At 24.2% G+C, this 26,280-nt stretch overlaps 2 protein-coding genes across 9 annotated transcripts in view; both read right to left on the bottom strand.

The window, feature by feature from the left end:
- Positions 1–15,875, bottom strand: part of LOC117176885 (laminin subunit gamma-1) — a 110,119-nt gene extending 94,244 nt beyond the window's left edge. Inside the window, exons 1-2 of one of the 8 annotated variants that reach the window (XM_033367250.1) lie at positions 15,857–15,875; positions 6,476–6,954 (exon numbers count right to left, since the gene is read on the bottom strand). In XM_033367250.1, coding sequence (XP_033223141.1) covers positions 6,476–6,622 — 147 coding nt within the window. In that variant the 5' untranslated portion in view covers positions 6,623–6,954; positions 15,857–15,875. Of the gene's footprint in view, positions 1–6,475; positions 6,987–10,962; positions 11,167–11,285; positions 11,462–15,856 lie in introns of those variants that run through there. The other 7 variants (XM_033367249.1, XM_033367246.1, XM_033367244.1 and 4 more) reach the window with 7 other exon arrangements.
- Positions 15,876–19,792: 3,917 nt separating this feature from the next.
- Positions 19,793–25,126, bottom strand: LOC117176888 (rhythmically expressed gene 2 protein-like). Its single transcript, XM_033367260.1, has 2 exons — positions 24,747–25,126; positions 19,793–20,462 (listed from the first exon to the last, which is right to left on the bottom strand). Exons 1-2 carry the CDS (start codon positions 25,026–25,028, stop codon positions 19,983–19,985), a joined length of 762 nt encoding a protein of 253 aa, XP_033223151.1. The 5' UTR covers positions 25,029–25,126; the 3' UTR covers positions 19,793–19,982.
- Between the last annotated feature and the right edge of the window lie 1,154 nt (positions 25,127–26,280).

The raw sequence follows: 26,280 nt of genomic DNA, 5'->3' as shown, positions 1-26,280 counted from the left end.
TTTACAAAAAAAGTTCTTAGGTTCAAAAAAACATTCAGTGAACGGAAAAAGTGAGGTCGGTAATATAGGTATTTAGCTGTGTCACATGCCCTTAATAAAAAACGTAACTTCTTAACAACTCGTCTTTTTTGGTTGAAAATTCAAATAACTTGATAAAAAAATTCAACGATTTAGTTTAAAAACTCTTTCTTTTTCGTTAAAGAATCATATTTTTTCGTTAGAAATTCAGATATTTTGTTAAAAATTTATTTTTTTGGTTGATAACTGAACTCTATGATAAAAAATTCGTTTTTTTTTTCAAGATTAATAATTTTTAACTAAAAATTTATCTATTCCATTTTGCTTGAAAAAATTTTTTTAGTTGAAAATTCGGTTTTTGCTTACAGATTTTTTCGAAAAATAACGAAACGTTTCTTATTTGCGAACGGGACGTCATTACCACTATCATTACCGAAAATATTAACTTTATTTAAAATAAATGAGTTATTTCTCATCTCGAGTCACGTGCATGAGAAGAATCATCAGACATTTTTCTGATGCGAGAATATGGAACAAGTGAGAGCATTTAAAAACATTCTCGTTTCGGGTAATCTCCCAAACTTTATCTCAGAAAGTTCAAGCGACTTCCAACCCAGTGATAACCTAGCACCCTACCCAATTCCCTACCAAAAACCGAAACCATTCTAACTAAAAATAACATTCATCTTGTACATATGAGGTTGCCTACGTACTCGAGGTGGCAAATGAAAATTTACGTTATGATGAATCATTCACATTGACTAATAAAAATGATTTAAATATTTTTTTAAGTGTTCAAATCTTAAAATTTTTTTTAAAGAATCTTATTTACAACCATTTTTTTTCTTTTTCCCCTTTTCTATCTCATTTTTCAATGGTAATTTTGGTCTCTAACGAGGCGAAAAGTGAGATATTTTGGAAGTCTGTTTTTTAATTGTGAATCTTTTTCATGCTTATGTTGCATAAAATTATTCACGATAAAATAGATTTCTTTTCAATCTTGAATACAAATTTTAATTATTGTTTTCCAACAAAAAGAAACGAATTTTTAACCAAATAGTTCAATTGACAACCAAAAATTTGTATTTTTATTCATAAAATTGATTTCTAAACAAAAAATTTTAAGTTTCTACCGAAAAAGAGATGTTTTTAACAAAATACGTGAACTTTCAACTAAAAAAGATGAAGCTTTAAACAATAAAATTATTTTTAAATTAAATAGTTAAATTTTTGACGAAATTAATGAAATTTTCAAGTAAAAAGGGTAAAAATTCTAAGCAATAAATGGAAGTTACATTTTCCGTTAAAACAATTTGGAACCATAAAAAACAAATTTAAAAAAATCGACCAAATTGTTTAATTTCTAAACAAAAGATAAATTTTCAACCCAAGAAGACGGGGTTTAAACAAAATAAATGAATTTTCAACCAAAAAAAATACATTTTCAAGCCACAATAGAATAGTTACCTTTTCAGACGAAAAAAATTAATTTTAAACCCTCAAAAACGAATTTTTAAAAAAATAGTTGAATTTTCAACCAAAAGAATGATTTCTTTTTACAAAATAGTTGAATTTTTAGCAAAAAAGATGAATTTTCAACCAAAATGATGAATATTTTACTGGATTACTTGAACTTTTAACCAAAAAGATGAATTTTCAAACAATAAGATTAATTAAAAAAAAAAAAGAATGTTTTGCCATAAAAACTACTTTCCAACAAAATACATGAATTTTTAAACAAAATAATTTAATTTTCAGATAAAAAAGACTAATTTTCAACCTAGTAATTGAATCTTGAACTAAAAAATATCAATTTTCAACCAAACATGGATAAGTTAAATTTATAATAGTAAGAAAAATAATTTTCAACCAAAATCATGAATTTCCAACTGGAATATTTGAATTTTAAATTAAAAAGATGAATTTTTAACTAAAATTATGAATCTTTAACTGGAATATTTGAATTTTCAATAGAAATAGATGAATTTTTTCCAAGAAATCATTTTCTACACATAAAAAACGACTTTTTAATAAAATACATGAATTTTCAATTAAAAAAGCTAAATTGTCACCCAACAAATTTAATAGATGAATTTTCATTTAGAAAATTAGTTTTAAACAAAAGAGATGCATTTTCAACTAAAATTATGGAATATTCAACTCGATTAGTTAAATTTTCAATTAAAAAAATTAATTTTTAGCAAAAAAAATGAATTTTCAACATAATAGTTCATTTTTCAGATTAAAAATACAATATTTTCAACCAAAAATAAAACAGAATTTTTAACTAAAAAAGATCAACTTTCAATCAAAGAAATGAATTAACAACAACAAATCTAATTTAAAACAAAATATGTAGTTAAATTTTCAACCGAAGAAATTTTCAACTAAAATGATGAATATTTAATTGGAATAGTAGAATTTTCAAAAAAAAAAAAGAATTTTCTACCAAATACAAGAATTTGTACATAAGAAAAATTTGCAAGAAAAATTGAATAGTTAAATTTTCAGCCAAGGAAATTAATTTTAAAAAAACAGATGAATTCGTTAACTGAGACGATGGAATATTCTTTTGAAATAGATAGATTTTTAGTTTAAAAAGACTAATTTTGGTTTAAAATAACAAAAAAAAATATCAAAAACAAAATTTTTCAAGCAAAAACAGTTAAATTCAACCAAAAAAGATGGCATTTTAAAATGAGTTGAATTTTCAACTAAGAAATATTTGTTATTAAAGAGAGAAAAGAAATTTAGATTTTAAATTAATTATAAAAAAATTATATTAAATTATTCTTTGGAGGTAGTGTTCAATAAATATTTTTTTAGTAATATTTACAATTTACAAAATGCTACTACAAATGATAGAAAATGAGTATTAATTAGGATTAACAGAAATACTTAATTTAAATATTCCTGAACAAGTTTCGAGATTCTTTTGGGGTGATTTAAACGTGAAGGGAAAGTTTAGTTTTAGACTGAAATGGGTAGGAGTTATTCTATTTTTGAAACCACCAAAGCAAGTCGTACGTGTTCAACTTCCTGGACACAACTACTCTTTGCTAGAGAAATGATTATTTTCGAAACTCTGCACTTAAAAACGGATATTTTCTTTTTGAGCAAATAGTCAAGTCGCGAGAGAACAGTTTGAAATAAACTGAAAATAATTAATACCATGTTGAAAATTATCAATCCTTTTTGTTAAAAAAATATTCTTCAAGATTTCATCTCAAAAGAGGCAATTTTGAACAAACAATGGAATAATTAAATATTTAGTACTAACAATTAATTTTCAGTCAAATAAAAAGAAATTTTCAACCAAATAGTTTAATTCGCAACCACAGAGATAAATGTTTAAGTAAATAAAAAAATAATACTCACGAAAAAAACATAATAGTTGATATATCCACCAAAAAATATTTTTATATTCAATCAAAAAGAGTTGAATTCACTTAAAAATTATAAGTTTTCGAGAAAATAGTTAAATTCTCAAACAAAACAGATTAATTTTTAACAGAACGGTAAATTTCCAACTAAAAAAGATTAATTTTCAAGCAAAAATGGAATGGATACGTTTTCAGTTAAAAAAAAAAATTAATGAAAAAAAACGAATTTTCAACAAAACAGCTATAATTGAATTTTTACCCCAAAATGAATTTTTAACTGAGAAAGATCAAGTTTCAAGCAAGAATGGAATAGCTTATCTTCAGTTTGAAAAAAAAAGAATTTTAAATCGTAAAAAATGAATTTTTAACAAAAACAATTTTCAAACAAGAAAACAAATTTTTTACCATATAGTTGAATTTTTAATTTAAAATATCTATTTTGTACAAGATACTTGAACTTTCAAATGAAAAAAATTAATATTTAAGCAAAAAATGAATTTTTAACCACATAGTGTTGAGTTTTCTACCAAAATAATAAAATTTTCACCTAAAAAAATGAATTTCCAACTAAAAAGGATCAATTTTTAAGTAAAAGTTTAATAGTTACATTTTCAATTGAAACGATGACTTTTTAACCATAAAAAATGAACAAACCGTCAAAATAGTTCAATTATTATCAAACACAAAATTTAATTTTTAAACATTTAAATTTTCAATTTTCAGTCAAATTGAATTTTAAACTAAAAAGGTACCTTTTCAAGCAAAAATGGAAGTTATATTTTCCGTTAAATCAATTAATTTGGAACCATAAAAGATGAATTTAAAAAAATTAATTTTTGACCAAATAGTATAATTTTTAACAATAAAGATGAATTTTCTTTAAGATACATGCATAATGGAATAATTACATTTTCAATCAAAACTATGAATTTTAAACCATAAAAAAGGAAAATGCAATAAAATAGTTCAAGTTTCAAATGCAAGAATGAATTTTTTCCAAATAGTTCAATTTTCAACACAAAAAATATGAATTTTTAACTAAAATGATGAATATTTAACTGGTATTCTTAAATTCTTAACCAAAAAGACGAATTTTTAAAGAAGAAATTTTATTTTTAAACGAAAAGATTTCCAACTAAAAAAGAAAATTTTTTTATCTAGAATAAAATATTACATTTTCAATTGAACCTATGAATTTTAAGCTATAAAAATGAATTTTCAATAAAATAGTTCAATTTTCGACCAGAAGAATGCATTTTTCACAAAGTATTTTATTGAATTTTCAACAACAAAAAATGATTTTTTAACGAAAATGATGATTATTTAACTGGAATACTTGAATTCTTAACCAAAAAGACGAACTTTCAAACAAGAAAATTTTTTTTCAAACGAAAATATTTCCAACTAAAAAAGATAAATTTTTAAGCAAGAATAGAACATTACATTTTCAATTGAAACTATGAATTTTAAACCATGAAAAATGAATTTCCATTAAAATAGTTCAATTTTCAACCAGAAGAATGAATTTTTCATTAAATATTTTATTGAATTGTCAACAAAAAAAGATTATTTTTCAACTAAAATGATGAATATTTAACTGGAATTCTTGAATTTCTAACCAAAAAGACGAATTATTAAACAAGATTTTTTTTTTCAAACGAAAATATTTTTAACTCAAAAAGATGAATTTTCAAGCATGAATTTTAAACCATAAAAAATGAATTTTCAATAATATAGTTCAATTTTCAACTAGAAAAATGACTTTTTTACCAAATAGTTAGTTGAGTTTTCACCAAAAAATATGCACTTTTCAACTAAAATGATGAATATTTAACTAGAATACTTGATTTTTCAACAAGAAAGACGAACTTTCAAACAAGAAAATTTATTTTCAAACGACAATATTTCCAACTGAAAAAGATAAATTTTTAAGTAAGAATAGAATATTACATTTTCAATTGAACCTATGAATTTTCAACCATAAAAAAATCAATTTTTAATCAAATAGTTCAATTATCAACCAGAAGAATGACTTCTTTACAAAATGGTTAGTTGAGTTTTCAACAAAAAAATCAATTTTTCTACTGAAGTTGTGCATATTTAACTAGAATACTTGATTTTTCAACAAAAAGTCTATGAATTTGACCCATAAAAAATTAATTTTCAATCAAATAGTTCAATTTTCAACCGCAAGAATGAATTTTTCACCAAATAGTTGATTGAATTTAAAAAATATGAATTTTCAACAAAAATGATGAATATTTAACTGGGATTTTTGAATTTCCAAACAAAAAGACGAATTTTTAAAGAAGAAAATTTTTTTCAAATGAAAAGATTTCCAACTAAAAAGTTCAATTTTTAAGCAAGAATAGAACATTAATTTTCAATTGAAACTGTGAATTTTAAACCATAAAAAATGAATTTTCATTAAAATAGTTAAATTTTCAACCGCAAGAATGAATTTTTTACCAAATAGTTGATTGAATTTTCAAAAAAAAAAAAGAATTTTTCAACTAAAATAATGAATATTTAACTAAAATTTTGTAGAAATTGTTGACGTAAGTACTTGATTTTTCAACAAAAAAAGACGAATTTTCAATCAAAAAAATTTATTTTCAAACGAAAAGATTTCCAACTAAAAAAGATAAATTTTTAAGCATGAATAAAATAAGTTATATTTTCGATTGAACCAATGAATTTTAAATCATAAAAAATGAATTTTCAATAAAATAATTCAATTTTCAACCAAAATAATGACTTCTACCAAACAGTTGAATTTTCAACTAAAATAATTAATATTTAACTCGAATATTTGAATTAACCAAAAAGACGAAATTTCAAACAAGAAAATTTATTTTCAAACGAAAAGATTTCCAACTGAAAAAGATACCTTTTCAAGTAAGAATAGAATATACCTTTTCAATCGAAACTATGAATTTTTAACAAACTAGTTAAATTTTCATCCAAAGAAATGAATATTCAATAACAAATTTCAGAAAAACGCCTTCCCTAATTTGTAGATGATCCCTAATTTTTAAATCAAATTATTCACAGTATCACAGTATCACACTAACCTGAGGTTTTCCAGTTCCATCATAGCACTTATCCTCCTCCCTATTTTGTGGTATCCTATTGAACAATTGCTCATCAGTTGGGTCCGGTTCAGCGAAAGCTCCCATGTGGAGTCCCACGATGAGGAGGAAAAACAGACTTCCCTGCATTGTCTCTTCGTCTGATGACTCCAAATCACAACTCTAAGGCCTACACAGCACTTTGGTCCATCAGCACTGCATCCGCAAATTATGATTTAAGATCTTTTTCAAGAACTGGACTTCAATTCCCAAATAAAGTGAATCGAGCGAAACACTACTCCGACTCACTTTCCGGCTTTTCCGTCAAATCCCAGCACTATTTCGCATCCATCTGCCTCTGAGGAAGGGTCACGACTCACAATTTCGAGTTTACTGCCGAGGCCGCATTTCGCGGAACAGCAGCGCGAGAGTTCGTCCTCTTATTTTCAAGAAAGTTCATTAATCTTCGGTTAGTCTGGACACTGTCAATCAACAATGTAATTCTGATGTAATTCTGTAATAGTGGAATGATAGATAGGGACTTGAGAGAATGAATTTGGATCAGGATCTTCCTAATTCTTGATGATGACTTCAAAAGTTGAAGAAGCTGCATCAAGATTTTGAATTGTGAAGGTTGAAGATAGGTCGGGGTAGAGTCAGGGATATCAGTAAAATAGATCATTTGGAATCAACAAGATGATCTTGGAATTAAACCAATTTTAGGATGACGATCTTTAAGACAGCTATAAAATGATCTAACGCAAAATCAGCCTTTACTTCCTCTTCTATTCGAGTTTTCCAATATTTCCGGTTTATTGGAATCCAAATTGTATCAAGGAGGTTTCAACAGTCATAAAAAATAAATCGATTTTTTTTAAAATAGCAAAAGAGATATCAATTTTTTTTCTAATTTTCAACTAAAAGCGATCAATTTTTATACAAAAATGGAATTATTAAAATCCCGGCTAGGAAAATTAATTAAAAAATAAATAAATTAGTTCGAAAAAATAGTTTAATCTTCAACCAACAAAATGCAATTTTACCAAAGCTGTTCCACTGTTAACCAATTAGTTTAATTTTCAACCAGGAAAAATTAATTTTTAATACAAAATTTAATAGCTGAATCTTTAAGTCCAAAAGACAAATTTTTAAGGGAGAGTTAATTTTTCAACCAAGAAATTTTCTACAATAATAAATGCATTTTCTGTACAAAAAGATGATTTTTAAACACAATAATTTAATTTTCATCCATTTTCTTTTTAAAAAGGACGAGTGTTTAATGAAACAGTAACATTTTTGACCAAAAAAGATTATTTTCAAGCAAATAGTTTAATTTTCAACAAAATAATTAAGTTTTCAGCCAAATTGTAAATTTTCTAACTAAGTATTTGAATTTACAAATAACAAAGATAAATTTTCCATCAAAAATGGGATGGTTAAATATTTATTAAGAAAGCATTAAAATTTCCGAACAAAAAAAAACACAACTAATTTTCAACCATTTAAATTTGAAATAAAAAACAGTTAAATTTGACCAAAAAATAAGTATTTTCAAAAAAATAGTTAAATCCTCAACTGAAGCAGATTAATTTTGACCAAATAGTTGTATTTTTGACCAGAAAATGTGTTTTAATTCAGTTAATTTTTAGTTTAATTGTGAAGAAAGAAAGGTGAATTATCAACCAAGAACTTTTATACCAAATTAAATGAATTTTTATTCTAAAAAGATGAATTTTCAACAAATTAATTAAGTTTTTTAAGCCAAAAAGACGTATTTTTTAAAATACACTTGAATTTTCACTCCAAGAAGATGAATGTTCAACAAAACAGTTATATTTTCGACCAAAGAAGATTATTCTTAACTTTTTAACAAAATAGTTGAATTTTCAACCTTAAGAGATGTAATTTCAACCAAATAGTTAAATTAAAAAAAAATTCAAAGAAAAGAACGAATTTTTAAAAAACCAGTTCAATTTCAAACCAAAGAAATTTGGCGTTTCATTTGATAATGACTGATTTAAATAAATAATCGAACGAATTTTTGAGTAAAATGAGCTAAATAACAGTTAAAAATTTCACAATTGTTTCTCCAAAAATCTTTAATGCCCCTTCAAATAAGAAAGATCCACGAAAATCGGCTTTCCACAAAAATATCTAATAAAGAAATAACTTTATAATCTCATTAATCAAGCAAACAACACAAAATTTAATAATTGCTATCCAATAGTCAGTACGATTCTAAGTTAAATTGTAAACCAAATGGTCGAATTAAAAAAAAAAGATTTAACTTTAACCGAAAACAGTTGCATTTTTAATAAAATGGTTGAATTTTTAAGCCAAGAAGACAAATTTGAAATCTAAAAGGAAGGATTTAACAGTTTCATTTTTGAACAAAAAAGATTCTTTTACAGTGTTTAACAAAATAGTTGCATTTTTTAACAAAATAATGAAATTTCCAACTAAATAGTTAAAATTTCAACCTATAAAGTTGTTTTTTCAAATAAAAATAAAAATTCTCAACGAATTATGTAACAGTTAATATTTCAACAACAAAAAATTAAATTTTAAATAAAAAAAAGTTCATTCAATAAAAAAAAACGAATATTCAACAAAATATTGGAATCCTCAGCCAAAAATGATTATTTTTTAAGCAAACAGCTAAATTTTCAACCCTAAAATATGAATTTTGAACTAAAAATTTAATTTTAAACTAAATCGTTAAATTTTTAAGTCAAGAAGACAAATTTTTAATAAAATAGTTCAGTTTGTTAAAAAAAAGATTCTTTTTAACTTTTTAACAAAAAAGTTCAATTTTCATCAAAATAACTAAATTCCCAATCAAATAGTTAAATTTGCAAGTTATGGATATCTATTTTCAAATAAAGAAAACGAATTTTCAACGAAATATGTAAATCTTCAACCAAAAAGTATTAATTTTTAGTTGTAAAAGTAAATTTTTAAAGCTAAAATATAAATTTTCAACTAAGTACTAGTTGAATTTACTCCTAAAAATTGGTATTTCTATCCCAATAATATGAATTAAATAGAAAAATTCAAATTATTAATCGAAACACATTTTTTTAGTTGAAGTAGCAAAATAGCATTTCAAGATTTTACCTTGGTTTCTCCAAAAATCCCCAATTTCCCTTTAAATAAAAACTATCAAATAAAATCAGCTTTCCGGTAAAAAATTCAAGAAGTTTGATCAATTTTCTCTAATCTCGTTATTACAGCAAAGAGCAAAAGAATGTTCAAATAATGGATATGAAATAGCCAATACGATTCTAAGTTAAATTTTTAATTAAATACTTGAAGTTTTAACTGAAAAAGACGAATAATTTTGTAAGAATAAATTTTCTTTTTAACTTTTTAACAAAATAGTTGAATGTTCAAAAAAATAATCAAATTCCCAACGAAATAGTTAAATCTTCAACCTATAAGGATGTATTTGTAAATAAATCAACGAATAATGTAATAGTTAATATTTCAAAAAAAAAATAGTTTTATTTTAAATCAAAAACTGTTTAATTCAAACAAGAAATACGAATTTGTAACCAAACTTTCGAAACCTCAATCAAAATTGATTAATTTTTAAGCAAACAATTAAATTAAATTAAACAATTAAATTAAATCAATTTCACAATATGAATTTTGAACCAAAAAGTTAATTCTTAACCAAATAGTTAAATTTCCTTTAATGATAACTGATTCAAATGAATAGGAGCTAAATAACAATTTAAGATTTCATCTTAGTTTCTCTAAAAATCCCCAACTCCCCATTCAAATAAAAAATCTCCACTAAAATCAGCTTTACGGAAAAAATATCTGAGTAATTTCCGAAGATATGAGATTTTGTAGAAAATTTGTCAATCTTGTTATTACCGCAAACATAAAAAAAAGTTTAAATAATTGATTTAAAATCGTCAATACGATTCCAAGTTAAATTTAAAACTAAATACTTGAAATTTTATGCCAAAGAGACGAATAATTTTGTAAGCAAATATTTACTTTTTAACAAAATAGTTGAATGTTAAAAAGAATAATTAAATTCCCAACCAAATAGTTACCTATAAGGATGTATTTTTAAATAAATCAACGAATAATGTAATAATTAATATTTTACAAAAAAATAGTTTTATTTTTAATCAAAAACTGTTCGATTCAAACAAAAAATATGAATTTGTAACCAAATTTTCGAAACCTCAATCAAAATTGATTAATTTTTAAGCAAAAAATTACATTTTTAACCTTACAATATGAAGTTTGAACAAAAAAGTTATTTTCAACCAAATAGTTGAATATCGTTTAATGATAACTGATTCAAATGAATAGGAGCCACTAAAATCAGCTTAACGGAAAAAATATCTGAGTAATTTCCGAAGATCCGAGAATTTTTAGGAATTTTTCCAATCTTGTTATTACCGCAAACATAAAAAATTGTTTAAACAATTGATATCAAATCGTCAATATGATTCCAAGTTGTCATTTACCGAGTTCTAAATTCAAATTGATAGATTTACTGCCGAAAACTGCACTGATCACTGCAAGCCCCCAAACTCTTTGAAATAAAAAAAATATACGGAAAAAAAATCAAATTCCAATATTTGAAAACACTAGCTCGTCACGGGGCTCCGAAGATCCGAGATTTGCCGTCACTGTGACCACACCGTTGATTCCAAATATCCACTGGAGCAAGAGAGAGAGAGAGAGAGAGAGAGAGAGAGAGAGAGAGAGAGAGAGAAAGAGAGGCGTGAGGATGCAGGAGGCACAGATTGACATTATTCATTTAAGAATCAGAGAGGGAGAGAGTGACCGAGAGAGAAGGAGAGACTCGCAAAAAGAAGCCGAGAAAGACAGATTCTCGATCGACGAGGTGATCGGATAAAACGATGTAAATGCATTTTCACCGACACTACTTGGTTATTAAATGCCGCGAAGCAGTCTCACGAAGCAGACTCGCTCTCACCACCAGCAAACTCCGACTGTAAAGAATGTGCATGGAGAGGAGAGCTGAGAGGCAAAGCATTCCCTCTCGCCCACTTGTGATCCCAGATTCCCAGCCTCTCGACTCTCCAGAATGAAAAACCTTCCTTCCTTCTTTCTTTCTTGCCTTAAACCTCAGCTCTATGGCCTCCCTCGATCCCCAATTCTCATCTCAAATCTCTCCTCCGACCACCCTCTTATATCTCAGTCTCTCTCCAGTTTTCGCAGAAAAATGGGGATCGACTTCTCTGAGTCGGGAAAGTCCTTGGGAAAAATCAGGACTATTCAGAACATAGTATTTAACTTTCAGGGTCAGAAGTTCGATTCGAGTTCATTTGCCTTTTCAGACTACAGCAGGATACGATTCGATCTGAAAAGGGTGAAGAAATTATTTTAATAGACTAGAGTTTAGAGGATTTTTTAAAATTTTATAATTGGAATAAATATAGTTTAACTTTTTATCAAATAGTCGAGTTTAAAATTTTATTTTTTTTAAATTAATCTTTCAAAAACAGTTGAACTTTAAACAAAACATTTGAACTTTAAACAAAAAAGGTTTAAATATCAACAAAAGAGTCGGATTTCCAATCAAATTAATTAAGTTTGGAAAAAAGTCAAATTTATAAATAAATAATTAAATTTTCAACCAAAAAGATGAAATCTCAACAAAAGAGGTAATATTTGATATTACAATAAAAAATGAAATTTTTAACAAAAGAGATGAATTTTAAAACCAAAAAGACGAATTTGCAATGAAGAAAATAAAAATTTCTACCATTCAAGACCAATTTTTAACAAAATACATGAATTTTTAACTGAAAAAGATAAATTTTTAATAAAAAATTGATATTTTCATTAAATAAGTTAAATTTCAGCAACATCAAAAAAACGAATTTTTAATAAAATAGACAAAATTTCAACCAGAAAGATGAATTTATAACTAAAATTATGAATTCTCCAAACAAAAGGATGAATTTTCAACCGAAATGATAAATGTTGAACCAAAAAGATCAATTTTTAACAAAATACATAGATTTTCAAACAAATCTTTGAATTGTCAATAAAAAAAGATTAATTGTCAAGCAAAAACTGTTGCTTTTTCCACCAAATAGTTGGATTTCTAATTAAAAAATTGACTTTTCGACCCAAAAGTAATTATCAACAAAGAATTTAAATCTTTAACAACGAAAAAATGGTATTTTGAAACAATTAGTTTAATTTTGAACCTATAAAGATAAATGATCAACAAAAATATAATAGTTGATATTAAAATTTAAAAAAAAAAGATTACATTTTTACCAAAACAGATAAATTTTAAAACCAAAAAGACGAATTTGCAATCGAAATGCCAAATTTTATATCTTAAATTCCTAACAAAAGATAGGAATTTTAAAACCAAAAAGACGAAATTCCAATGAAAAAAAAAACATTTCTACCATTAAAGACCAATTTTTAACAAAATACATTAATTTTTAACTAAAAAAGATCAATTTTTAACAAAAAATTTGATAAAATAAGTTATATTTCAGCAACACCAAAAAAATGAATTTTAAATCAAATTGACAAAGTTTTAACCAAAGAGATCAATTTTCCAAACAAAAAGATGAATTTTGAAACGAAATGATAAATGTTGAACCAAAGAGATAAAATTTCAAAAAAGAATATTAATTTTCCACCAAAAAGCTCAATTTTCAATCAAAACAATTTTTAAGAAAAAATTGATTGTTTTTTAATTTTTCAACCAAACAGTAATTATCAACGAAAAATTTAATAGTTGATATTTAAAAAAAAAAGAAAAAAAAAAGAAAAAAATTTTCATTAAAAGAATTGAATTTTCAACCAAATAAATAAATATTTAACAACAACAAAATGGCATTTTGAAACAATTAATTTAATTTTAAACCTATAAAGATAAATGACCAACAAAAATGTAATAGTTGATATTCAAATTTAAAAAAGATTAAATTTCTATCAAAAGAGATAAATTTGAAAACCAAAAAGACTCATTTTCAATCAAGATGATAAATTTTATATCATAAATGTGGATTTTTTTAACAAAATACGTGAATTTTCAAACAAATAGTTGAATTTTCCACAAAAAATGTAAAAGTTAAATTTTCAGTAAAAAAGTTAATTTTCAATAAAATAGATCAATTTTCAACCAAAGAGATGAATTTTTACCTAAAATTATTAATTTTCCAAAAAAAGATTATTTACTCACCAAGAGGATTAATATTCTGCCACAAAATATGAATTTTCAATAAAATACAGGAATTTGAAAGTAAATAGTTAAGATTTTAAATTTAAAATAATTGAATTTTCAACAAAAAAGATCAATTTTAAACATAAACTACATGGATTTTCAAATATTTGAATGTCCAAATTTTCAATAAAAAAATACTAAATATTAACAAAAAACAGTTAGCATGTCCAACCAAACAGTTCAATTTTCAAGTAAACGAATGGATTTTTTAGAATAAACTTAAATTTTCAACCCGAGAAGTGGAATTTTCCACAAAATAATTACATCTTTAGCAAAAAGTACAATTTTTAAACAAATATTTTAATTTTCATCTGAAAAAGATCAATTTTCTGCCAAAAATGGAAAAGTTAAATTTCCTGTAAAAAATTTAAATTTCAACGAAAAGGAAAATAAATTTTCAACCAAAGAATACATTTTCAAGCCCAATAGACGAAATTTTTTAAGACAGTTGAATTTTCAATAAAAATATGAATTCTCCAGAAAAAATTTAACAGTTGATATTTTAACAAAATATTGAATTAAATTTTCAGCGAAAAATTTTGATTTTAAAACAAATGTTTAAATTTTCCACCCACGAAGATGAATTTTCAACGAAGTGGTCTAAATAAAAAAAAATTAATGTTAAAACTAAACTAAATTTTCAATCAAATAGTTACATTTTTAAGTCAAAAACAGGAATTTTTAAGAAGATAGAATTAATGATTAAGTAATTAATTAAAAAGTAATTTCTTGATATTTCAACAAAAACCAAATATATAAAAAAACCAATCATTAACAAAAAAGTTCATTTTAAAACCAGAGTTCAAGTTTTAACAAAATCATTTAATTCTCATCAAACAGGTTCAATTTTAAAACACCTAGTTGAATTTTTAACATGAATATATGAATTCTCAACAAAAAATTCAATAGTTCCATTTTTAAAATAAAAAGATAAAATTTCTACTAAAAGAGATGAATTTTAAAATCAAAAAGAAAAAAATTGCATCTAAAAAATGTTTACCATGAAATATGCATTTTTAACAAAATACATGGATTTTCAAGTAAAAAATATCAATTTTCAACCAAATATGTCAAAGTAAAATTTCCAGAAAAAAGTTAATATTGAAAAACAAATTCGCCTAAAAAAAATAGTCTAGCTTCCAACAAAAGTAATGAATTTTCAAGTAAATAAATACATTTTCTTACCAAAAAGACGAATTTTTAACAAATAACGATTTTTTAGTCAAGAGGCGAAAAAAAGTTCATTCAAATTGTTGAACTTTCAAGACGAATTATAATATAAAATATGAATTATCAACAAAAAGTTGATATTCAACTACACAATTGTATTTTCATCAAACAAAAAAATGAAATTTCAATCAATCTTCAACAAAAACTGGAAAATTCACAGTTTCGGTGTAAAAATTAATTTTAAAAAACGAACTTTAAAAAAATATTTACAATCTAGATCAAAAAGTCGAATTTTCAATAAATACAGATTTTTCAGTCAAATATTACAATTACCAAAGCGGTGAAATTTCTACTAAAACATGAATTTTGAAACCAAAACTACGTATTTTAGATCAAGAAGAAAATGCCCTTCCAGAAAAAAATGAATTTTTAACAAATTACCTGCATTTTCAAACAAATAGTTGAATTTTCGAATCGGTCGAATTTTCGATTAAAAAGAGATTAAATTTTAACAAAAAACAGTTAAATTTTTAACTATATAGTTCAATTCTCAAGTCAAAAAATGATTTTTTTGAAAGAAAATTAAATGTTTAATCGAAAAAGTTGAATTTTCAAACAAATAAAACAGAATTGTCAACGAAACAGTAGTATTTGATATTTCAACAACAACAACAAAAAAACAGAATTATGAACAAGAATTGAATTTTCCACAAATTAATTAAATACTTAACAAGAAAGTTGAATTAAAAAAAAATAGTCGGATTTTAAATCAAAACCGATTAAATTACCACCAAAAACAATAAAATTTGTAATCAAATCGTTGAATTTTTAACCCAAAAAGTGAAATTTTCTACAAAAAAGTTGGAATTTCAATCAAACAATAATTTTTTTTTAAGTAAAAAAATAATCATCAGAAAAAAGAAACTGCAAAAAAGGAAATAGAAATAAAAGCAAAATAAATTACTTACTCAAATATTATATGAGGGTGGCCCCAAAACTTCATTTTCAAAATTCCCTAATTTTTCCCTGGCCAATTTATCATCTTTCCTGACCATTAATATTCAAAGACCATAATCTTAATCTTGTAAAATTTTAAACATATAATCTTTTATAACCAGAATGAAACAATTTAAAAATTGCAAATTATTATCCTTAGCTAGATCGCTCCAATCTTTTAGAAAAATACAAAATATTTGAAAACTTCCAGGATACTTTCAGGGCCAATAGTTTGATTCGAGTTCATTTGCCTTTGGACTTTGACAGGAAACGATTCGATCTGTAAAATATTAAAGAGATTATTTTAATAAACTAGCTTTTACAATATATTCTTTATATTATGATTCAATGTTTTTAATTCTCAGGGTTGCTACAAAATCCCAATTTCGAAATTCCCTCACTTTTCCTTACACAATTTTTCACTTACAGTTACCGTTATAAATTTTTCTTTCAGGTATAACATTCATTATTAACAAAGAAAAAGGGAATTTTCAAAATAATAGTTGAAGTTTCCATGAACGTAATGAAAATTTTATAAAAAAAATAATTCTTAACAAAAAGTTTAATAGTTGTTATTTCCACGATAAATACGAATTTTCAAGAAATACAAGGTAAATAATTGTATTTAATTTATTTAAATTCTCAATCAAATAGATGAATTTTGAATAAAAACTATTAAATTTATATAAAAAAAGAAAAGTTTATACAAAATATGGAATAGCTAAATTTTAGTTTAAAAAAAATGTCAATTAAAAACAAAAAATTCGTAATAAAAAAAATGAATTTTCAACCAAAAAGATGAATTAGTCACCAATAAGATTAATAATCTACCACAAAATATTAATTATCAAGCAAGTAGTTGGATTTTCAACAAAGGAAACACATTATTAATAAAAAATATGAAGTTTCAATAAATAAGACTACTTTTCTACAAAAAGATTAATTTTTAATAAAACAATTGAATTTACAGTATAAAATAATTAACTTTTAATCAAAGAAATTAATTTCAAGCAAAAAAGTGAATCAGTTACCAAGATTATTAATATTCTACCTAAGAATACGAATTTTCAATAAAACAGTTACATTTCTTAAACTAAACCAGATCAATTTTCAACTTAAAATAAAATAATTAAATTTTCAGTACCAAAATTAGTTATCGACCAAATAGAATAAATTTTAAACGAAATAGAAAAATTTTCAACCTGAGAAATAAATTTTCAATCAAAATAATATATTTTCTGCAAATAAAATTCATTTTTTACCAAAGACGAATAATTGTTAACAAAATACATGAACTTTCATCCAAATATTTAAATCGTTAAAAGAATCTTCCACCTAATAGTTAAATGTTCAAAGAAATAAATGAATTAGATACCAAAAGTATGAATTATTCGCCAAGATGATTAGTGTTCGACCACAAAAGAAGAATTTTCAACTAAAGAAAATAAATTTTCAACCAAATACGGAAGAGTTAAATTTTCAGTTACAAAAATTAATCAAAAAAATAATAATTTTAAGAAAAATAATTACATTTTTGATAAGAAGCGACTTTTCAACTAAAATGATGAATCATCAACCAAAAAAATTGAAATTTCAACCAAAAAGAAGCAATTTTTACAAAAATAAATTAATTTTTTAATTTTCTGACTCCCGGACTTGTAACAACCCTGATTCTTCTTCTACTTGGCAAAAAAATCCCGGTCAATTTGAAGTACTTAAAATTGAAGTTTGTGGAACTGAATTCTGCAATTTAAAACCATTTTTAATATTCAGAAAAAATGGATTATTTATCTATTCAGAGATAAAGAAGAATCCTAAATTTATTCCCCTTGTGGAGATAGATTAAAAATAATTGTTCCAAGAAAAAAAATATATTTACTTTTCCATCGGCTGCCTCGAACGCTTCCCTCAGTTTCCTTCTATCATTGGTTTCGGCAAAACAGCATTGTCCGGGACACGTGATACAGATATCTCTCCACCCGGAAACGCCGGTTGATATTGCGATGCCACCCACATATTTTAAGGCCTACAATGTCCATTCAGAATTTTGAAGCGAGTTTTTATTATTTAGGCTAGGGATTGAAGACCGAGTTCCATTAAATTAAAGAAAATCATCTTTTATTCTAAAGATATGCTTACAAAATTATATTATGCTAGATTTTGCAAAAATTGGTATTTTAAATACTAAAATTATTCAACTGCTTTATATATTATATAATTCTAATAATTACGCTTTAACTGTTTTAAAAATTAAAAATAATTAACTAGAAATACATGGCAAGATTAATTTTCACTTTCAGGGTGGCGATTCGGCGGAGGATTCTAAATTTCTGGTCATTTTCCGGTTTCACCCTGTCAATTAAAAATAAAATATTCATATTTGTCGCAAAAGTAAAACTTTTATTTTAATTTATCACGTTCATTCTAAACAGCCTTTAACAGAACAGAGCGAAAAATGTCAAAACAATTGAATTTTGAAGTAAATACTTGAATTTTCCTGTAAAAATATCAATTTTAAACAAAAATGTTGAGTTAAAATTTTAGTTAAAATAGTTGAATTTTAAGCAAAAAAGATTAAAGCAGACAAATTTTCAACAAAATAGTTGAATTTTTAACTAAAAAAAACCATCTTTCATCCAAAAATGGAATAGTTACATTTTTAGTTAATAAAATTAACTTTTTCCATAACTCATGAATTTTCAATGAAAATTATGAATCTTCAACAGGAGCAGTTGAAATTTAAACCAGAAATATAAGTTTTAATCAAAAACAATGAATTTTCATCTGAAATAGTTGAATTTTTAAAATAAGAAACATTAATTTTTACTGAAAAAAGATAAATGGTCAATCAACACTTAAATAATTAAATTTTAAGTTAAAAAAATGAATGTTCAAACAAACAGAATAATTTTTTGCTAAGAATTCAACTAAGATTATTAATATTTAAATGAAATAATTGAACTTTATACCAAAAAGATAATTTTTCAACCAAAAAGAAAACAAATTTTTAACAAGATAGCTAAATTTTCAGGGGAAAAAATAATTTTAAACAAAAGTGTTTAACTTTCAACAAAGTAATTTTATTTCCAACCTAAAAGATGAACTTTTAACTAAAATATAAAAATATAAAAAAAATATATATTTGACTGAATACTTTAATTTTTAACCAACAAGAACAATTTTTAGATAGAAAAATTAACTTTGAAAGAAAAATATAATTTTTAATATTCGAGTGGAATAAGTTAAATTTTCAGTTAAAAAATTACATTCGACAAAAAAAAGGAATTAAAAAAAATAGTTAAATTCTCAAAGAAAGTGATTGAATTTCAACAAAATTTGTTAACCTTTGACTAGAATAGTTGGTTTTCAAACCAGAAAGATCAATTTTTAAGTAAGATGATGAATATTGAAATTAAATAATTTCATTTTTGATCATAGAGATGAATTTTCAACCAAAAACATTGATTTATATCAAAAAGTACGAATCTTTAACCAAGAAATAATTTCATACAATTAAAAATAAATGTTAACAAGAGTTTAAATAAAAGAATTCTTAGACAAGAAGATTAACTTTCAAAGAACACGATAATCTTTTATAAAAATCGATTTTTTAACAAACTACGTATATGTTCAACAATATAGTTGAATTTTCTATCAAAAAATATCAATTTTTATTTAAATTGTTTAATTATAAACTAGGGACGATCAATTTGAAACTAAAAATAGAACATTTGCATAAATGGTACATAAATTTTCAAACAAATATTTGAATTTTTATTTATAAAATGTCAATTTTCAACCAAATACTTTAAATTTCATTAAGAAAAAAGATAAATTTTTTACTTAAGATCGAACAGAAATCTATTTTATTACAAAAAATTTGTTTACGACTGTAGATAAAGTAGAAATCACTTTTCTAAATTGACCAAAATTATTTAAATAATAAAAACTTGCATTTTAGTGCGATCAGAAGTCAAATCGCCACCCTGAAATTTTCAAATTTGTCAATACTTTTATTAAGATAAGAATATCATTTAAAAATTAATAATAATGAAAAAATCTTTTTTATAAAAGAAACTAAAAAAATCTGAGTTTTTCTTAGGTTTTAACTTTCGAATGACTAAAATCCTTTTCAAAATTAATTTTCAAGTCTTCAAGATCGCTGACGATATCATATTTTGACACCAGAGGATCTACGGGTTCATCGTCGCGTTTTATAAAAATAGCATTCCATTTTGCATTTTTTGCCCCGAGATAATCAGTATCGACTCTGTCGCCGATGTGTAGAGCCTCCTGTGGGAAAATATGTGTCTCTTTAATGTTTTGGAAGATCCTAAGGGCTTCCTCGAAAATTTGAGAATCTGGTTTTTCCCTTCCAAATTGATAAGAGCAGAGAATGAAGGAAAAGTACGATTTAATGTCCAGAGATTGTAGAATGGAATCAAGGCCATCATCAAAATTGGATATTACTCCGACGAGAATGCCCTCCTTTTGGAGATAATCAAGAATCTCCACTGCACCAGGATAAATTTCCCAGCACATCCTCGTTCGGTAACATTCTATCACAGTGTCCGCAACCTAAGGTCAATTATTATCATCGATAAGTAGGGATGAGTTTGTCAAATTAATGAAATATTTCGCGATCTTAATTAAAAAATTAATTTTTAATCAAAGAAATGAATTTTCAACCAAAAAGGTAAATTTTCAATGTAGAAGATTAATTTTCTACCAAAAAAGATCAATTTTGAACAATATACTTGAAAATTGCAACTAGATATTGGAATTTTTAAAGGAATTTTCCACCTTAAGTAAAATTTTCAAACAAATCAATTAATTTTTGACCAAAAAGATATATTAGTCACCAGGAAGATTAATATTCTACCATAAAATACAGGAATTTTAAAGAAAATAGTTAAATTTGCATCAAAAGAAGTCAATTTTTAACCAAAAATGTGAAATATCAACTATTTAGTATCAGTAAACAAATTAATTTTCAACCAAATAAAATAAGTTTTCAACGAAATAGTTTAATTTTCAACTAAATTTATCATCGACAAGTAATCCAAGTATTCCAGGACAAAAAATACATTTTTCCAGGTTATTTTAAAAAATTTTATCACAGTGATAAATCACGACGCTGCAACATATAATATTGCACAGTTTCTCATTTTTTTCAACTTTAAGAACAATTTGATATTTTTCCAATAAAAATAATTATTGGCTGTTGATATAATCAATGCGAGTTCAATTTCATGTATGAGGACCTTTTTTGATCAGAATTGGTTAAAGTTTGATTGAGCTACAGAATTTAAATCATCAAATTTTAAACAAAAAAGATTGAACTTCAATTAAAAACAGTTACATTTTCAATTAAATAATGTTATTATTTAGAAGGCAGTTTAATTCTTAACAAAAAAAGATGAATTTTAAATCCAAAAGGACGAATTGTTGAATTTTCAAAAAAAAAGAGTTTAAATTTCAATCTACAAAGCTGAAATTATTCCCCAAAACGACAAATTTTAAAGCAAAAAAATTAAGTTTCTACAAAAAAAAAAATTTTCAACAAGATATAAAAACTTTCAAATAAATAGTTGATTTTTTAACTAAAAAAGATACATTTTTAGTACAGAAATTCAACCAAACAGTTGAATTTTTAACTAAAATGATGAATCTGCAATTCAGCAACCAAGAAAATTAATTTTTAATTAGGTAGATCAAAGTTTTAACCATAAAAAGACTAATTTCCTACAAAACAATTGAATTTTCGACCCGCAAATATTAATTTTCTAACAAAAAGATGTATTTTTAACAGAATAAGTTAATTTTCAACATAAGTGATGAATTATCAATTAAATTATGAATGTTCAACCAAAAAAAAAAAGAATTATTAGTAAAAGTAGTTCAACTTTCAAGCCAGAATTCAAATTTTTTAATAAAAAAAAAACGAATTTTTCAGTCAAGACATAAAAAATACCATCCAATTTGTTATACTTTAAAGCCAAAAGAGGCATTTTTTGTAAAAAGTTACGTTTTCAAACCTAACTACTTTCAAATAGAACAAAAAATAAAATAAAAACTATCAAGAAAGTTTCCACAAGAGACAAGTTTTTTTTTAAGTACTCAAAGATTTAACCAAATAGTAAAATTTTCATGCCAAAAAGATGAATTTCTTCGAAGACAGTTGAATTTTTAACAAAAAATGATGACTTTAACAAAATAACAAAAATATCCAATAATAATTCGATTTTGAAGAAAATAGTTGAATTTCTAATCAATCCAATATTTGAATTTTGAAGATAAAAAGACGAATATTTTAGAAAAAAGCGAACTTTTAGATCCGAAAAGATTAAATTTTAACATAAAAGATCATTTTCAATCAATACAATTTTATGGTATCATAAAAAAGCAAAATAGAGCATAAACTTACAATTTTAACCACTTTTATATGAAAATATTTCTCTTGAAGTAGGAATTTTTTAAGCAATCGATACCATCCACTTTTTATAACTTACTTTATTTAACACAAAAACGTTGCTAAAATTGTTAAATTAAGTCCTTTTAATTTTTCATCACAACATAAAATTGTATTGTTGAGAAAAAAATAAATCTTTAAGGATTTTATAGATATTTTCGCACAAATCTCGAAAAGAAGTAATTTTGTTCTTTTTAATTGCTTCATATATAGCAAAAAGCAAGAGAGAGAAAACTGTAGAGTTTTGAATAAATTGAATTTGAATATTTTCAGAAAAACCGTCGGCAATTTTCACTTTTCAACTTCAAAAAGATTTTCTAACAAATTCCGAAAGAGGACGAAAAATCTAATCAGAATTAGAGAGAAAACGACAATTACTTTAGAGGTAAAACTTTTTTTGGTTGTATGTAATATGTTGAAACTTTGTCTTTTGTAGTAGATATTAATGTTTTTGGTGACAAATTCACCTTCATGGTTAAAAATACATTGTTTTTGTAGAAAATTTAACTGTTGGGTTGAAAATTCATGTATTTTGTTAAAAATTAATCTTTTTTGATATAAAATTAATATTTTTGATTGAAAATTCACTTCTTTCATTGCAACTTAGTTTGTTTTATACAAATTTAATTTTTTTTAAATAAAAATTAAAGTATGGCCAGGCCACTTTATTTTTTAGGACTACACTACTGACTTCTACTTATTTTAATGGGCCATTACGATATCTAAATGACGATAAATCTAAAAGGATTTTAAAGATTTTATGATTCCAAAGAATTTTATGAGATTAAAAAAATTTCCAGAGATGACAAGCGTTTTTTAGGGTTTCCGAATATTTTAAGGAATTTAAAAAAGATTTAAAGGGTTTGATAGGACCTCCAAGTATTTCAAAGATATTAAGGGATTTCATATGATTACTTCTAATAAATATAATTAATATAATAATAATTTAAGTTAATTAATTTAATTAATTAATTTACATTAATTACCTTTGTAAGTTTTTACTCTGGAATATTGGAATTCTGATCCCTGAATCAATCATAATTAAATTTAGGAAAAAAATTTAATTGTTTTTAAAGGATTTTAAACGAATTATACAGATTTTTAACAATTTATAATATTTCAAAGGAATTCAAACAGGGTTGATAGATTTTTGGAGATTTCTAAGTTTTTAATACATTTAAAAGATTTTAATGGATTTAAAAATATTCGGGACACTTTGATCAATTAATAATTTTTAATTTAGAAAGCTTTGACAAATTATTATAAAACAGGATGTTTTTAAACAAATTAGCACCATAGATTAATTAAATAATTGAATAAAACACAAACATTATTAATAATTTCTTGAATTTGTCTCTAAAGTCCATAAATTAGAATAATAATTTAAACCAATTTTTATTTTGTTATTTTATACCTAAAATTCAGTGCATATTTAAGAAAAAAATAATGTAGTACCATATTAAATTCAATATAAACCGCTTAAAATGCATAACTTTTCAAATAAATATATGGCATTTTTCACAAGATAGATGAAATTTTAACCAAATGGTTGAATTTTCAAGAAAATACAAGAATTATAAAAAAAATAGTTGCATTTTTAACTAAAAAATATTATTTTTTAACTAAAATAATGAATATTTAACTGGAATACTTGAAATTAAAAAAAAAAGATTAATTTTCAAAGAAAAAGATCACTTTTCTACAAAAAGACGATTTTTTAAAAAAAGGTATGAATTTTCAACGAAATAGTTGAATTTTCAAAAAAACAAAATTCCCAAAAAAAAACCATTAATTTCTACTAAAAAATACGATTTTTCAACAAAATAGATGAATTTTCGATTAAAAAAGATAAATTGTCAACCAAACATTGAACAGTTAATCATTCAGATAAAAAATTAATATTTAACTAAAAATATTAATTTTCAAGCAAGAAGATTAATGTCAGCCAAAAAATACCAAATTATCAACTAAAAAAAATAATTTGTGAACTAAACATTGAAAAGTTAAATTTTAAGTTAATAAATTAATGTTCAACGAAAGAGAAAAATTTGTATATGAAATGTTATAATATCCAATTGGAATAGTTACATTTTCCATTTTAAACAAAATTTTAACCAGAAAAAAATGTTTAAAAAAATAGTTACATTTTCGAACAGTGATAAATTTTCATCTAAAAAGATGAATCTTCAACTGGAACAAAACAGTTCATACAGTAATATAAAGCTACTTTTAAAAATTAAGAATCATTGTTATTCAATTTTATATTGCAACTTAAAAAAAAAAAATTGGTATGCACGTTCTCGAAAAAGTTCCCTGACTGTCCGTGACTATAATGTATAACCGGGTTTACACGAGTAAAAGTTTAATAAAAACACATAAATAATAATTACCTTCGAAAGTTTTTCCTCTGGAATATTAGAAATCTGGTCCTTAAATACCGCATAAACAAGTGTTCTCCACCATTTTTCCGATCCCATACCAGTATGTTTACCAAAAATTGGATGTTCTTTGGAAATTTGTTTGAAGTTGGTTTTAAAACTTCGCGCTAACTTACTCGGATCAACCAAAACACCGTGCTGAGCTCCGGCAGCAGCGTAATATTTTTCCACTTTAGTCATTAATAAAGTTCCAGTAACATCAAATGTTATCAATTTCGGCTTTACGAACCTCATTTCCTAGCCAATTTCGTAGTTAAGTGGAAAATTAATTAAAATTAACACGAAAAAAACAACAACTTTACTGCACAAAGCGTACAAACCCGACTATTTTTGCACTATTTTGGTAACACTGGCTCCCTCTCCCGTGAGGAAAAGAAGTAACCGTTTTAGATTCGCAGGTTGGTAACCCTTGGTAAGAAGGTCATTTTGATTTGGCGATTGGGCTAGCTGTTTTTGTAAATTGCCGGGAAAATTCCAACTAAATAAATGAAATTTTTTTTTTTTAATTTAAAATTAATAAATTTTAAAAAATTGTTGCATTTTTAAATATTGAAATTAATTTTTTTCAAAAAAATCGAACTTTTAACTGAAAAAGGGAAGTTAATGTTTTAGATAAAAAATTGAATTTTCAACAAAATAGTTTAATTTTCAACCAAAGAAATGAATTTACGAACAAAAAGAATAATACTAAAAAAAACGAATTTTCTACATTTGGTGAACTTTCAACTAAAAAATATAAATGTTTCACCAAAAACGGGACAGTTTAATTTTCGATAATAAAATAACTTTAGACAAAAAAAGTTTCAAACAAATTTCTTAAATTTCAACGAAACAAATTAATTTCCAACCAAAATGATGGATTTTCAAACAAATCAATTTCTACTAAAAATATATATTTTTTAACTAAACATAAAATCTAATTTCAACAATAACAAAAAACGAATTTTCAACAAAAAATGGAATAGTTACATTTTTAGTTTAAAAAAAAACAACATAATTTTCAACCAAAAAAATAATATATCTTAACATAATAGCTCAATTTACAACCAAAAAAATTATTTTTAACTAAAAAAAGGTTAATTTGAAAATAATGGAATAGTTAAATATTCAGTAAAAAAAATAATTTAAAAAAATGAATTTTCTGCAAAAACGGTAAATTTTGCACAATTTTTAAACAAGACGAATAATATTCTACCAAAAAAGAAAAATTTTCGACAAAATACATAAATTTTCAACTAAAAGATAAACTTTAAAAAATTTAATGGTTTGATTTTCAGTTACAAAAATAAATTTTAATGAAAAAAAGTTTGAAAAAACTAGTTAAACTGTCTACTAAAGCAAAATGAATTTTGAAACAAGTAGAATAATTTTCTTTCAAGCTAATAAATGGCTCTCTTCGACGAAGAGGGTGTGGATCTCGAAACAGTAAGGGTACGAGGGTTAGCGTTCGCAGATGATAAGGTTGTTACGGCAGAGTCTATCGAAG

Source organism: Belonocnema kinseyi, chromosome 7, assembly GCF_010883055.1.
Source record: "Belonocnema kinseyi isolate 2016_QV_RU_SX_M_011 chromosome 7, B_treatae_v1, whole genome shotgun sequence".
Classification (NCBI taxonomy): Eukaryota; Metazoa; Arthropoda; class Insecta; order Hymenoptera; family Cynipidae; genus Belonocnema; species Belonocnema kinseyi.
This window is presented reverse-complemented; position numbering and strand designations above follow the sequence as displayed.